At 35.1% G+C, this 16,564-nt stretch overlaps 1 protein-coding gene and 1 pseudogene across 2 annotated transcripts; both read right to left on the minus strand.

Annotated features, from left to right (window-relative positions):
• Nucleotides 1-4,634: 4,634 nt before the first annotated feature.
• On the minus strand, nt 4,635-6,423 carry LOC147409458 (putative mannitol dehydrogenase; annotated as a pseudogene). The gene is made up of 4 exons (XR_015170493.1): nt 6,408-6,423; nt 5,666-5,914; nt 5,361-5,521; nt 4,635-5,261 (listed from the first exon to the last, which is right to left on the minus strand). The product of XR_015170493.1 is annotated as a putative mannitol dehydrogenase (transcript).
• Nucleotides 6,424-8,796: 2,373 nt separating this feature from the next.
• On the minus strand, nt 8,797-16,020 carry LOC147409459 (8-hydroxygeraniol dehydrogenase-like). Its single transcript, XM_086429159.1, has 5 exons — nt 15,863-16,020; nt 10,935-11,048; nt 9,666-10,179; nt 9,328-9,481; nt 8,797-9,147 (listed from the first exon to the last, which is right to left on the minus strand). The coding sequence occupies exons 1-5, from the start codon at nt 15,958-15,960 to the stop codon at nt 8,948-8,950; spliced, it is 1,080 nt and encodes a 359-aa protein (XP_086285285.1). The 5' UTR covers nt 15,961-16,020; the 3' UTR covers nt 8,797-8,947.
• Between the last annotated feature and the right edge of the window lie 544 nt (nt 16,021-16,564).

A 16,564-nucleotide genomic window follows, 5' to 3' on the forward strand; every position in this document is an offset into this window, starting at 1 on the left:
CTGAAAGGGACCCATATATATATATATAAAAGATCGTATTCAGTGGACATCTACAAATGATAATAATTTTTACATCACTTGGATGTCATCCATTTTACAAGATCCAACAGCATGTGTTGTAGAAAACATTAAAAAAATGGATACCATCTAAGAGATTGTGTAAAAATAATTGCCAATTTAGGCGATTGTTAAAGACACTTAGCAATTTAGCTAGGGCAACAAAGTTTTTTTTTTGTTCTATATAGGTTAGAAGTTTCAGAATGAGCTGATTTTTGTTGAGGATAATCTTTATGGTGAGCAGATCATCTTCACAGAAAATCAGCCTATTATGAAACTTCTACCTAAGGGTGTTAATTAAGCTCATCAGCTCGCTAGCCCAGCTTGTCCGACAAAACAAGAGCTAGGGCCTTCATATGGAGCCCACAAAGGAAGGGCCGAGCTTAGTAACTTTTAACCCATAAAATCTGGGTTGGGCTAGGGCCCTATAATGCCCAGCCCGCTACTCAATCTTATAAAAATATTTATAATATATTTAATTAGAAAAATATCTTTCTAATAAAAGTAAAATATATTGTTTAGCTACAATTTAACCCTCATCCATGAACATTATAGGTTAATAAGACATTAATTTCAATGTCGATTGGATGGTCTTCAAGCACAAAAAACGTTATTTGAAAAATGCATTTTTTTTTCCATTAAAAATATTACATTTTAGTCATTTTATTCGGCATGAGCAAAGCCCGAGCCTATTAGGGCCAGGCTAGGGCTTAGTTGACATGGGCCCAACACTACTATCAGGCTGGTCTACATAGAACCCATCTCTTTAGGGCTGAGTTAGGAATCTACCAATCCCGACCCAAACCCATCTATTGACACCCTTACTTTTAACCCATCAAAATAAGTTGAAGAATTGTGGACCATTCATTTTTTTTTTTTTTTTTTTTTAAAATCACTTTTGAGGAGAATCATCCTCACAAAATCAGCTCATTTCAAAACTTCTAATCCATATAGGACAAAAAACTTTGGCAATGGCATAGGTGGGTGCCCAAGCTAAATCGCAAGGTGCCTATGACACTCGCCTTAGTTTAAGATGTCACCCAAACAAATCCCATACCAAATGAGCACCTATACATATGGACTGCATCTCCATGTGGCACCCAAAAATACGGTCAAGTGCCACATGAATGTAGAGCATAAAACTTTACGAACACCCAAAAAAGAAATTTTAAAAAAGACATTTTCACCATGTGAAAATATGGGTTATATAGATTGAAAGAGCACATATCTATATGGACTACATCTCCATGTGGCACCCAAAAATGCGATCACATGCCACATGAATGTAGAGCATAAAAATTTATGAACACCCAAAAAGGAAATTTTGTAAAAGACATTTTCACCAGTGGATTTAATTTTTAAATTTGTGACTGTCCATTTTAAAATTTGAGATTTGGCACAAAAAAGGTGTTTTTTTAATTATATTTTTAATAAATCTAATCTAGACGATAAACCTATAGGGCTGAGGTGCCATTTGGACCTAAGCAGTCCACATGGCCCAAATGAGAGGATAAGTCTAGGCTCGACATGGTCTTTCGGTCCATGCAACCTCTTCCCACAACGCTTGGCAACGATTGTATATGGCAGCCAGCAACCAACTCTATAATGGTTTTTACTCTGGTATCCTTCTTTTTTGGCCACCAAGTAATTTTTTCCTTGGTGCCCACTTCGTAACAACTTTTTCTTTGCTACCCTTTTTCTTAGGCTCCTAGATAGTCCGTTTTCTTAGTTGCTCATTCCAAATTTGAACCTGAGATGTAGTGTTAGCACTGATACCCTAACAAGGGATTGAAGACATTTTATTGAAAACGAGGTTGAATAGATTAACATAATTTTATTAAGAAATTGATCAATTTCTAATGAATGTCTAGAGACTGCTAGTGTGGCATTCGTCATCTATTTCTGATTATATTTTCTTTGTTGAGAACTGCTACTTCTTTTGGTCTTGTTTCAGTTTCTCTAGTTGTCTGTCTAAGTCCATCAATAACATATTTGAAGGTTGGTCCTGTCTAGGTCTTTCTTGCTTGGTAGAGTAAGCAAGGTTGTTTCTAGCTTTCTTGATAACATGTAAGTTCTGGATCAATGTGGGAAATTTCCAAAATGAGGAAAGTCACAAAAACAATCATTAAGAACATCTCATCAAATAAGATTGTTGTTGCCATCTACATTGACTAATTGTCTTCTTTCCATCTTATATTAGAGAATGCCTTGTTTTCTACATTTAGCTTGCTTTCCCTCTTACAGCCCATGGGTCTAACTCATCCTTGAAAACTAGCTTCAAGGAGAGGGTTGCCCCCGTGATCTAGGACTATTCTAACACTCCCTCTCAACGCCAGGGCTGGAGAGGCTCAGCTCAGCTCTCCCCCTCCACGCAAGGGCTGGAGATACTAACCCAACCCATCCCTCACATGCACCTGCTCTGATTCCATGTTAAAGCCCATGGGCCTAACTCATCCTTGAAAACAGGCTTACAAGAAGAGGATTGTCCCCCCTTTATACATTGCACATCCCAATCGTATGTGGGACTATTCTAACATCCCAAGTACCATATTGATATCAAGGTTATCTGCCTTTACTGAATGTTGGCTTTGGGGGTATCTGGGTTATGTGTCAAAAGTCCCTACAGGATTAGTAGTAATCAGATCATACTTGATAGATAGTGCTTGTGAAGGAAGGCCAAGCAGAATACATGGTTATAGGGTCTGGCTTTTACTTGTTACTGTCTTTGAATTAAAAAATCTAAATTCTCAAGCTCATTTTCTTATAATCGATGCAGTCTGATTAACCTTCGAAGATTTGTGAACGGATCTTTGTAACTATTCTGTGAAGGTTGTGCTTGTTATTTATATCCTTATTTAGCCTTCTTTGTAGTGTCTGCACAGAGAGGTTTTTAATTTCCATTTTACTCAAAATACACGCCTTTACTTTTCAACGCGCAAGTCTTTGCTTTGTCCATATTCCTTCTGGAGTTGTTTATTTGTCTTATTGACCATCTGTAAGTGATTCAACCTAACAGTCAACCACAACTCGTACCTATACATATTGTTAAAAGATGTGCATGTATAGTTTTGCAATCGATGAACTTATTTGTTTAACTATCGCTTCTTAACAAGTAAATTTTTAACATTTTGTAAATATTTTGAAATTGTATCTGGTTATGCATATTTCTCAAAAGTTTTATCCATTTCCATATTTTAACCTAAAACTAATCTTTGTGTAGAAATCATGTCACAATGATGGTTTCTCATGTTCACACAGAACACGTTCCCTTCAGAAGCTCGTCACAACACTTAGAATATTAAATCCACCATTAGTGAATAATGTGATTGTTGTCCTAGTGCCCAGACTAAAACGTTTGATGGAAAAAAAAAAAAAAACAGGGTTCCTTTTGATCGAGCATTGTTTAAATCACCTTGATTATAGAAAAAATGGGGTAATTTTAGTTTCCTAATACGCAATTACCACTCATTTTTGTCTCATCAACTAAATTTCAAACCTATGTTCTGAAGTCAGAACAGCCTCAAACATCATAATTTTTGCAAATAATCACATTTGATTCAGATCATATACATTGTGGCAATCAAGAAGTGTCCCTAATTGGTGATAAACAAACAGGGTTGTGTCACCCTCAACCATGTCATCAAAATCATACAAAGCACATTAACAAGGGCATTCAGGGATAAAAATGGTTTGGAGCCATTTTAAGCGCATCTCCCTTTTCAAGAGCTTGATTGATTTGAGCTGAAACTTACTAGCTACCGCACCACCCCTTTTAGTTGAGTCGATTGTTCCCTCTCTCCTATGTTGTGATAGATGTTTCTTATTTTGCAAAATAATGAAAGGAACAATTTCGGATATTTCTTGTACGGATTCTCTCAGTGGAGGAGATTATGGTTCAAAATAGGGAGATGGCTTTCGCCAGATGTTTTCTCATGTTATTGATAACTGAATTGAATTACAATGAATCTTAATAGAGTTTTTATAGGGTGAAATGTGGAATTGATCCAAACAATACATATGTCCTGTTTATGTTGCGCAACATGATAAATGTTTCGTCCCCTTAATATACAGATTGTAGTGTCATAAGCTATAGTACTTGTCTGCAGTCATTTCCTTAGGAAAATTCCTAGGAGTTTTATTAATGATTTGATCTTATAAAGGAATTAATCCCGCAATCACAGAGGATGTCACAGATGGTGATAACGAGTAGGCATAGTTGAAAGTTGAAACAATCTAATTGTATGGAAATAAAATCTAATTTAATCAAATCAAATCCATCTTGATGTTTATGATTGAAAATTATTTTGTCTATCCATGCCATTTATTACAATGCATAACGCTTGAATTTATTGACTTGTAAGACTATAAGGACATAGGCTTTTAATTTCTACCTGTTGTGTATGTGAACACTCTTGTAAAGCTCACTTAGTAATTTAATCAAACACCTATTGGGTACTTAACCAAACACCTTATATGCTACACATTCCAATACCTTATTTGATTATGACAATGAAGAGTAACCCAACTAATAGTAGCAAATGCAAAGAAGATAAACAGCCACACACAAAAAAAAAAGATTACGAACACAATACCCACAACATGATATTTTACGTGATTCACATAAAGGCTACATCCACGGAGGTATGAGCATTGGAGCTCAATTTCACTATGAAGAAAACGGGACAAATCAATACAAAGACTCCTTTTATCAGTTTGATTCACGTTCTTCTAGATCTCAATCTTCCTAAATTTCTCAACCTCTCCACTTTTGAGTTTCTTTCTTTCTCTACCATTTTCTCTAAAAAAAAACTTAAGACTCAAAGTTAGACTTTTTACAACAAAAAAAATAAAACCCTTTTTAGAAGCACGACATAAGTGGGCCACTTACCTAAATTACAAGTCCAATCCAAATTACCTTGGACCGACCCAACAATACACACACTTGAACTGGGCTTAATTAATTTTTGAGCCGTACTTCAACACTACCAAATTAGGTAAGCATTAGGTAAGCATTAAGTATGTTAGTCACATCGATGATGAATCGATATTTAACATAACCTTTGGCAAGTCGTTCCATTGTTGTATTCACATAATCCATCGATATCACCTCTATATCCACTGTTATATTGTGTTTCCCTGCAAAATCTAACATCTCTTGTATCTCTTTCATCCCTCCATCAAGACTCCCTCCTATTATCTTCCTTCTACAAAATCATAATGAGCATTTTAGTTATTAGTAAGGACACCTCCAAACTATGGATGCATGGGTAGTGTTCATCAGTGTTAGCCAATTAAATATTAACCTCATCAAAGGCATGGAAGGTAGCTCTAGTGGCTTGGCTTGTCGATCCGTACAACCAACCATAACCAGCTTCCCATTAGTCTTCAATAGTTTGATTAATGGAAGGAGAGGGTGAGCAAGAGAAACAGTGTTGATAATACCATCCAAAGTGCCCATTGCAACCTAAGAAATGAATATTAATAGCATTAGAACAAGCAAGTGCAATTCACATCAGTTCAACAATGTAACATTTAACAACACAAGGCTGGATTGATTTTCATTTGTTTTGTAAAATCGAAAGAAAAAAAAAACCGTCCTTTCATTTACCTACATTTCATCTTGATCACCGCTAACAAAAAGAGTCAGCTCCAAGTTGTTCGATTGCTTCCTTTTTCTTGTTAGAAGAAGTACTGATCACCGTAACCTTCACTCCAAAAGTCTTGGCAAACGTCACAGCAACATGACCAAGACCACCAAGACCCACAACACCCAATATTTGTTGGGATCGTTTGAGTCCAAAGAATTTCACTGGGCTATAGACTGTAGTCCCAAAGCACAATAGTGGTGTGCCTGCATCTAGGCAGGGGCGGATTTACAGTGGGGGCAATTGCCCCCACAAGAATTTCTAAAATGCATAGGGAAGTATTAATAAATTTAAATTTTTTTTTAACATTCTACTGCTTTGCCCCCACAAAAGTTTTGAAAATTTTTTTATTTGTAATTTAACCCCACAAAATTTTAACATTCTACTACTTTGCCCCCATAGAAAATCAGAAAATTTTTCTATTTGTAATTTGCCCCCACGAATACAAAATCCTGGCTCCGCCAATGCATCTAGGGGTAGGTTACCAGGGTAAAGGCAACCAAAATGTTCATCCACAACAATCTCATTGGAGTATCCACCATTCGTTATTGTGCCATAGTGGTAATTGACATTATACGTGGGTATAAATTTTGGGGAATAACTTTCCAAGTCTTGAGAGCAATTGTCACATGAACCACAACATCCAACCGAGCCCAAAACGCTCGCTTTATCTCCCACTTTGAATTTTTTCACATTGCGCCCTACCTCGGTCAGATCTCATGCCAATACAGTACATAACAAGGTTTTAGACTTTTAGGGTTGATTTTCATCACATTGCTAACAACTAATTTCTCAAGGAAAATTTCTATAATCATCTAATGGAATTAGGAAAAGACTTGAAACATATAAATCAGCAAATAAGTTAAGACACCCTGACAGTTCATGGGATTAATGGGCCTTCAAATTTTTCATGACTAATAAGGGGACAAGCATGAAGTCTGGAGAGAAGAAAACTTATAACAAACCTCTAGAGAAGATCAAACCTCAAAGCCTTTCTCCAAAAATATAAAAATCATTTTCAACCTATTAAGTACGAAGTTCGGAGAGAAGAAAATCTATAAAAAAAGATCTACAAAACCTCCAAAGAAGATCAAGTTTAAAATTTATCTCTACAAGCAAATAAATCATTGTCAACCGTTTAAGCACAAAGCATGGAAAGAAGAAAACCTACAAAAAATCTCTACAGATGATCAAGTGTCACAACCAGAGGCGGACCAGAGAACTTACCTTGCAGGGGCCAAAGAAAACCTACCAATCAATTTTCTATAAAATAAGAGAATTTAAAGGAAAAATCTTGAAAAAGAAGAAAGATGGTCTCCTGTCTTCTTGCAACTCAAACTCTCTTACTGAATAAGTGGAGAAGATAAGCTAAGTACAAGCCCTAACAATTTTGAAAAAACTCCCAAAATTATTGAGAAAAGTTGACTTGATGAGTTTTAATATTACGATTTGTTGATGCATATAACAAGTTAGTACAACTATAAAAGAATTTTTCTTTCCTGAGATTTTATGGTAAAAAGACTTAAGTCTAACCTAACGAACTTGGTAAAATTTCAAATCATACCAAGGGTATAGCTCATCTTGTGACATCCAAAAACATGATCCGATGCCACAGGGATTTAGAAGACAAAATTCTATGAATTTTATAAATAAATAAACTTAAAAATGCTATTTTTCAACGTTAAATTTTAATTTTAAATGTAGGAGTTTAGTAGCCGTCCATTTTCACCTGTCTAATTTTTATTTTTTTTTTAAATCTGAGTTTTTCCAAGAAATCTAGAGTGTCATGATGTTGGATTGCCAATTTGATAATTCATTTTAGCTCACAACCCTTGGAAATATTTAAAATCTGACTACTTAATAAGGAAAGTGTTTCTCCATATAAAAAATATTGTGTTTGTTGGACCATCCGCATATTAGTGCGTGTGTGGAAGAGTTCTTTTATGAGTCAGTCTAACCTGACTAACTTAGTAAGATTTCAACTTACTAAGGGTTGTGAGTTCACATCTTGACATCTCAAAAAAAAAAAAAAAAAAAATTATATATATATATATATATATATATATATATATATATATATATATATATATATATATATATATAGGGTCCCGTTCAATAGCTAACTTTTTGGCAAAACATTTTTCAAAACATGAGTTAGAAGTTTTGAAATGGGCTGATTTTTGGTGAGGATGATCTCTACGGTGAGGAGATCATCATCACCAAAAATCAGCCCATTCCAAAACTTCTAACCCCATCAAAAATGGTTTACAAAAAATGGACGGTCCACGATTTTTCAACTTGTAAACATGGGTTAGAAGTTTTGGAATGGGCTGATTTTTGGTGAGGATGATCTCCTCACCGAGGAGATCATCCTCACCAAAAATCAGCCCATTCCAAAACTTCTAACTCATGTTTTGAAAAATGTTTTGCCAAAAAGTTAGCCATTGAACGTGACCCATATATATATATATATATATATAAACATTAGTTTTCACCGTTGAATTTTAATTTTAAGTGTTGAGAGTTCAGTAACTATCCATTTTCAACACCTTCGAACAAGCTAAAAAATATTTCTTTTTAAAAAAAATTTATATATGAGTTTTTACATGATATCTAGAAGGCTGTCGTGTTAGATTACCAATTTGAAAATTCATTTAAGTCAAACAACTCTTAGTAAGACTTGAAATTTTACTAAATATAGTGCTTTTCTTTTCCAAGGTTTTACGTACAAAATATTTTGTGGGGGCCACCTCTCAATCACATGTAGTTCAAAGACTTCAGCCTTCTGTTTCTAACGTGGGTTAATCATAAGAAGATATTTATTTGAAATTTTCTCACAATATCTCAATCTCTCTCGCCTCTTCATCTCCTATTGTGACATTTATTGATAGGCAATTATCCTATATACCGCAAGGCAATTATGTTTTAAATTATTTATCCTATAAACGATAATATCATAAGGTAATTATGTTTTTTCTTTTTTTCTTTTTATTATTTAATTTTAATATATGAAACTCTAAATCTGAGTAGGATTCATGTACTTGCATCCGATTTTCTATAAGAATCTACAACTTTCCAATTGCTGCATTTCAAATACAACATTAGTTCAAGAATTTTAGGTTGCTAAATAGTGTAAACGTAATTCACAAGGAGTTGGACCGATAAACCCCACATTGATAATAACACATAAACAGTACTTGAATTATTGACTTACAACATAAGGTTTCAATTTCTTGCAAATTGGCTTAAGAAGTGAGTGTGTTTGCCACATCGATGACAAATCGATATTTAACATCACCTACAGCAAGTCGTTCCATAGCTTTGTTCACATAGTCCATCGATATAACCTCTATATCCGCTGTTATATTGTGTTTCGCTGCAAAATCTATCATCTCCTGTGTCTCTTTCATTCCCCCAATTCCGCTCCCTGCAATAATTTTCCTACCTATCGAATCAAAATAAACATTTCCATTGTTAGCAAGAACACCATGAAGCCTACATATATACATATAGATTCTGAAATCAAGATACTAAATATAGATGGGAGAATATTCGCAATCGTAATAGTTTGAAAATACAATTTTGTTCATTCCAATTAGCGATGATGATCATTACGACAACATACCCATAAGCAAAGGGAAAATAGGTAGCTCTAGTGGCTTCTCGGGAGCACCCAACATAACCAATTTCCCTTGAGTCTTCAATAGTCCGATCAACGGAAGTAGGGGGTGAACAGCTGAGACCGTGTCGATAATTCCATCCATGGTCCCCATGGCAGCCTAAGAAATTAATAATGACAGCATTATAACATGCAGCAAATGCACTATCCCTTCAAAAATGTAACATTAACAACACTAATGCTATCAATAGATCAAGTTCGCCACATTGGGTCTGGAATCAAGTAGGTCTACCACTGTATCAATTCTAATTTGACCCCAATTTTTTCAATATATGTTTATTTACCTGCATCTCCTCCGGATCACGGCTGACCAAGAAAGAGTCTGCACCAAGTCGTTCGGTTGCTTCCTTCTTCTTGCTAGCAGAAGTACTGATCACTGTGACCTTCATTCCAAAAGCCTTGGCAAACTTCACAGCCACATGACCAAGTCCACCAAGCCCCACTACACCCAAGTGTTTACCAGGATCACTGAGTCCAAAGAATTTCATTGGGCTGTAGACTGTAATACCAGCGCACAATAGCGGTGCACCCGCATCTAGTGGCATGTTGTCTGGAAAATGGACAACAAAGTGTTCATCCACAACAATCTTATCGGAATATCCACCATATGTTCTAGTGCCATCACTGTAGTCAGCATTGTAGGTGAGTATAAATTTGGGGCAGTAATTCTCCAAGTCCTGAGCGCAACTATCACATGAACGACAAGATCCAACCAAGCACCCCACACCCGCTTTATCTCCCACTTTGACTTTTGTTATGTTTCTCCCCACCTCTGTTACTATGCCTACAATCTCATGCCTAAATAACAGGTTATTGTTGATTTTTGTATTAGTACGAGACAAGTCGATAAACAGCTTATGTCTCTATAATATTTTCTCTAACCATCTAATCATATTAGGTAAAGTACGTGTAATGCATATAACACTGAAGTAGTGAAATTTTCATTGTCCTTGCATCAAATATGTCGAAAACTTATAAATCATCAATCAAGTTGGAGTTCAATAAAGGCTCAAGGGGTTTAAGTGACAAAAACAGGGGACAAGTATTTGTGACCAATACATAGGATTTTCACTTGAGATAACATATGTCAATTAAGGATATCCTGTAAGCTGCAGTTATAAGACAAGGTACTTATGGAAAGGTACAATGAGTTATTTGTGAATCCAGCAAAGTTGTTCTCGCTGATCTATCTGCTTACTTTTTCTTATGAGAGTAATTCAAGTTGGGAAGGTGCTGCTGGCCAAATAAGGTGGACTCATCCATCATATATAATACAAAAATGGTTTGAAGAGAAATGCGGTTCAAAATGAATTTTGAATTTTAATGTCAATTAACATAAATGACAGTTTTAAACATAGTTAAAGAACATAATAACAAGTTATCATCAAAAAAAAAAAATTGAAACAGAATCAATAGTACCATTAGAACAGCTGATATTCATTTAGAATCATGATTCCATGGCAAATAACCTAGGATATGATTATGACATATACAGCTGAAAGTCATATGCTCAGATAATGACGATTCCAATGAAGATAAAGAGATGAGAGTACCCAGGGACCATAGGATAGACAGAATTGCCCCATTCATTCTTAATGGAGTGAAGGTCTGAATGGCAGATTCCACAGAAAACTATCTTAATGGTAACATCATTGTCCCCATTAGCCCTGCAAAAAAAATTAAATCAGATCAATTACATTCTCCATGGCTAAATCATTGATATTGAGGAATGATTAAAGAATTAAATAAAAAAAGATTAAAATATGAACAATGGGCCATATATATATATATATATATATATATATATATATATATATATATATATATATATGTGAGTTGTGCTGGAGTAACATACGAGTGACATCTCAATGAAAAGCATCTATGGTTATGGCACACACCCACGTCAGAAATGTCCTCATAATGTTACTTCAGCATTATTCCATATATATATATATATATATGGATCAGGATCCGTATACACATAAAGCTACTCATAAAGCTACAACGTGTTTTGTCTTATATGGGGAAAAAGGTTCGGAATGGGATAATTTTTTGTGAGGATGATCTCTATGGTGAGGAGATCATCCTTGCCAAAAATCAGCCCATTCTGAAATTTCTGGCCCCATGTTTACAAGTTGAAGAATTTTGGATCGACCATTTTTTATAAACTACTTTTGATGGGGATAGAAGTTTTGGAATGGGCTGACTTTTTGCAAGGATGATTCCCTCACCATAGAGATCATCCTCATAAAAAATCAGCCCATTCAAAACCTTTTTGCTCATATAAGACAAAAACGTTGTAGCTTTATGACTAGTTTTATGTGTCTACGGGTCCTTACAGAGAGTCAAACATTGTGCCAAACATTTTTTCAATGTATGGGTTAGAAGTTTCAGAATGTTTGACTCTCTCTAAGGCCTCCGAGCGCTTCCCTATATATAGGGTCCCTTTGGGCAGACAAGTTTAGGGAGACAAGTTGGGAGAAACTTTTTGTCCTATTTGACTTAAAAGTTTCAGATTGGGCTGATTTTTTTATGAGGAGATCATCCTCACAAAAGATCAGCTCAATTTTAACCTTTTAAGTCATATACTCCACATAAAATATCAGCCCAATTTGAACCTTTTAAGTCATATAGGATCAATTTTATTTCCCAACGTTGTTCGTGGCTCAATTTTTTTGAGGGAGGAAAAGAGAAATTGTAACTCATTTTTCACAGTTAAGGAAGGAATCTCTCTGTAGACGTGGATTTAGGCAACTTGCCTAACCACAGAAATCTTATGTTCTTGCTTGATTTTTTTTTTCTTTCTATTTATTTCTTTTGTGACAATTGATGTCATTGTTATCAACAGTGATTACTATTTACTGGAATTAGGAAACCTGAGGTCTTATAAGGGCCTATCCAAACACAAAGTGGTTATACCAAATATTGACACATTTTTAATGCACTAGATCTGATTGGAAGAAAACTTGGGGCTTCAAGTTTGACTGAAATATTTGCAAATCCAATAGAAATTATCAATCCTTATAACTTGGTACAATGTTTCAAGAACTATAGGATAATGAGAGATTTTTTGTACACTGAATTTATTGCCACAGTGCTCATAGACTCTCTGGTGCGTGCCACTTCAAACCAATACATGTCATGGTTTCAAAACTTGTCCGAGACCAAGATGTAATCACCCGAGTCATCTCGGTATCGTCCAGCAACGAGACGGATGGGCAAGTCAATGTATTGGACAAGATTTAAAACCCACACTCATTTTTCTCATTGTTAAACGAGACGTCTCAAATATATCGAAAAACTCATCCCAGACAACTCGGGATCTCATTCACCAACGAGACGTCAAAACGAATTTTAAAACCATGATACATGTGAGCTCATGTGAATAGTGGATCTCAGATTCTGTGAGCAAAAAAAAATCTCAGAGGATGATGGACAATTAAGTAATCAGTCTAATAAAATGGAGATTTAATGAATTTTAAAAATAGAATATATTTTTCTTAAATTATTTTTATTTTTATAATATAATATTAAATTTGTATTATTTAAACAATTTTCTCAATAATATAAAATCATGGTCTTATTTTAAAAATATAATTCTAATAACGAATCAAACTAGAGGGGATGTCCCTGCGTGGAGGATTCTCCACCCACGCCTCAACACGTGAGCCTCAATCCAAGGAGTTAAATGCCTGAAATATCTTCTTTGTGGACGAGGATTGAAACCCTCCTCCCACTCCTCGACACATGCCACATGCACAATTGAAGGGAATTTTAAAAGAATACACATCGTGTGCATCTAAGGTAGAGAAATAAAATCCTCCTCCCACACTTTAATACATGCCACGTTAACTATATTTCAAGGATTTAAAGCCTAAAATATCCCCTCTTCAAAGATTCCATAAAATATGGTTAAGGTGTCATGGATTGAGGAGTGGGAGGAAGGTCTCACTCCTCCACAAATTTTTGTACACGGATGACGTGATAAGGACAATTAACCGCACATCTTTTTCTTGTGTATGCCAATGAAAAAATCTATGGTTTTGTTCGCTTACGACGTCAGTCATGCATTTGATTGCATGTATGCATCAGGGCTCTTTTAAAAAGGAGATATTTTAACGTCAATCCCTTGGATTGTGGCATCTGTTGAGTGTGGGACAATGGTTCCTATGCTCAACGAGTTGTTTTTGTTCACACGCTACTCAGTGCTTGTCACATCAAGCGTACAAGGGTAGTATTGTAATTAACAAGATACTTTTGTAAATTATGAATGCCATTCAATACACGTGGGTATATGTGATTGGTGGATCCCAGATTTCTGTGAGCTCCATGAGCAAAATTCTTTGAGCAAATTTTTTCACAATCCTCCGCCTGAGTGCATAAGATTCATCTTCTTTTTAAAATTTCATTGAATTATAGTTTAGGTGGCATGTGTTGAGGTGTAGGAGGAAGATTTTAAGAGTGCTAATATTCGAACTAAAAGTCTTCTCTCCATCAATACTCAACTGAAGTGGCATGGACATTTAACCATAGATCTTTTTTCTAGAAATAAACAACTAAACATCTCTATAAAAATGTGTAATTTTATATCCTGAGAAAAAAGATCTATAATTTCATGTCCGTGCCACATTAGCCTAATATTGATTGGGTGAAGACTTTTTAGTTAGAAAATCATTATTTGGATTTTAATCCTCTACCCTGAATGCATAAGATCTAGACTCATCAAATTAGTATGAATAATGATTTTCTAACTAGATAGTCATTGCTCGACTGACGTGTTATGGACATGAAACCATAGATATGTTTTCTCGGGACACACAAATTTAAATCCGACTAAAAGATGTGCATCTCGAGGAAATAGATCTATGGTTCCGTGTCTATAACACATCAAGGCTGGCAATGAACCGACTTTTATCTGATATCCGATCTAATCAAAAAATTCGAATTTGGATCAATAATTTGGATTTTTGGATCGGATTCGGATTGAAATATATATATAGATCAATAAAATTTCGGATCAACTATAATCCGATCCGATTGATTTTCTTAATACCAACCCTTTCGTCCAATCGTCTCCCACTTTGATAAAAGGAAATATATATATATAATCACGATTTGTTAAGAAGGTGGGAAGTTGAGAAGCCATAATCGCAATTCTTCCCCAGGTTTGAACTTCAACTCTGTCTCTCTCTCTCTCTCTCAAAGACTTAACAACAACCACGCTCTCAGGTAACATTCCTCCAAACCAAGCACTCAACAACAGCCATGCTTCCATTTGATTGTGAGTGTAATGAAGGATGGAAGAAAGTTTCCCTTGTTGTAAATGTGAATCCATTAAACCCACTAGGTGTTTGACTATATTATTATGTGAGATGAAACTTTTCTTTGTTTATGATGTACGATTCTTTGAGATGGAAGGTTAGAAGATTGATTAGAAATTATTGTATAGAATAACAAACGCTAGTCCAACCCGCTTGATAGTGATTCAAAATGACTTGAAAAGAGAGATTCTGTAACAAAATAAAAGCTAAACTTATTTGCTTCATCTCCACTCCCAAGAGATTAGGAACCCAAATTACCTTAAAATTTTCCCCAAATTTAAATCGGATCGGATTGGATTCGGGTCGATGTCTTATTCACCCTATCGGATCTGGACCAAATTGTAAAAGTTTCAGATCGATAGTGGGTTGATGCTGATCCGAAATCGAATTGATCCAGTCCTAATGAAGACTTTGTAGTTAGAATATCACCACTCTATTAGTATTTATTGTTATGGAAGGTATCAAATTAATATTATTAAAAAAAAGTCCCTGTCAATTATTTATATATTATAAGCACACCTATCTCTCCTCCCAAAGTCCCAATTCTCGAAAGAATTATAATATTTACGAAAACGAGTTATGTTGGCCCAGCCAAAAGTAGTCACGTTACAAGAATCATTTCTTACGTCAAGAGTACGCCTGGGAGCACAACTCCACTAATAGATATGGTGCACGACAGAGACGGACTAAGTGCAGTTTGATTTGACTTCAATAGTGAAATCAACATCGGATAATAATAATAAAAAATAGAAAAACAAAATCTGATTTTAATTTTAATTTTCAAATTCATTAAAACTAGACCTAAATAAATATGTCAGAAAAAAAAAAAAAAAAAAATCAGAATCAAATTCAAGATTTCTTCAAAATCTAATAAAAGCCCTGTTTTTTCTTCCAAACAAAACACATAAAATAAATATAGATAGTTTCCTGATTTAGATTGGTATAAAGTACAAATACGAGATCTATCAAAACAGGTCGATATGGTCGAGATTTACAAAATATCAAACGAGTCATCTTAGATCTGGAACAAGTTAATGTGGTAGGTGATTTATATGTTGTCATGCCGTGAATGAGTCAGTTTTCGTTTATTTTACAAAGGATCTTAATCGAACACAACAACACGTACTGAGAAAATTCTAAAAACAAGAAAGATAAAATACCTTCTGGAGAATTTAAAGGGAGAGAGCACACCAGATGTATCCCTCGCTGCCCATCCAAACGCCTTCTGTGGGTGTTCTTCTTCCGGAGATTTCGTCATTTTAGTTTCACACTCAGAGAGAGAGAGAGAGAGATGGTGAAGTTGAGAGAGTGTGGTGGTATATTTAAAGATCCACAATACGACAACCAGGGCCGGTCAGTTTTTAATTTCTGTCAAAATAGCGAGTTTTTTAAAGCTATAGCGATGTCTGATGCATAGCGTCAAGCGTACTGCTTAGATGGGAGGAAGCAACAGAGGAATCGTAGAGATCATGGAGAGTGCCTGGTGATACTATTTAGAAATCCTTAGGTTAGTGAGACAATTGTTTTTCCCTTGAAAGTGGAAACTGCGAAATAAGGGATGTAATGACGCAACTAGTGACGGATGGAGTTTAAAAGTTTTGATAATGAAATATGTAAGCAGTTAATATTTTTTTTTAGAGTTATTGTCACTGTCAGGGCGGGCTTCATTTTTTTAATCAATGACCAGACTCTTTAAGGAATCCAACACTTGCAGATCAGTACACCACCGTGTTGCACCCCAAATCTAAAAAGTATACATATTTTTTAATTATTATATCATCCTTAATTATTGCACATCTTCTGTCTTTATAAATAAATAAATAAAAGAGAGCTTCTATTGCCACACCAACTATTTCTAATGC

This window comes from Akebia trifoliata, chromosome 2 (assembly GCF_017979445.1).
Source record: "Akebia trifoliata isolate Shusen 1 chromosome 2, ASM1797944v1, whole genome shotgun sequence".
Classification (NCBI taxonomy): Eukaryota; Viridiplantae; Streptophyta; class Magnoliopsida; order Ranunculales; family Lardizabalaceae; genus Akebia; species Akebia trifoliata.

Coding starts and splice junctions, on each gene's coding strand:
- LOC147409459 (XM_086429159.1), bottom strand. CDS start 15,960: ATGACGAAATCTCCGGAAGAAGAACACCCACAGAAGGCGTTTGGATGG. Junction 10,180..10,934: donor GTCTATCCTATGGTCCCTGG/GTACTCTCATCT, acceptor CCTGTTATTTAG/GCATGAGATTGTAGGCATAG. Junction 9,148..9,327: donor TATTTTCCCTTTGCTTATGG/GTATGTTGTCGT, acceptor TTGATTCGATAG/GTAGGAAAATTATTGCAGGG.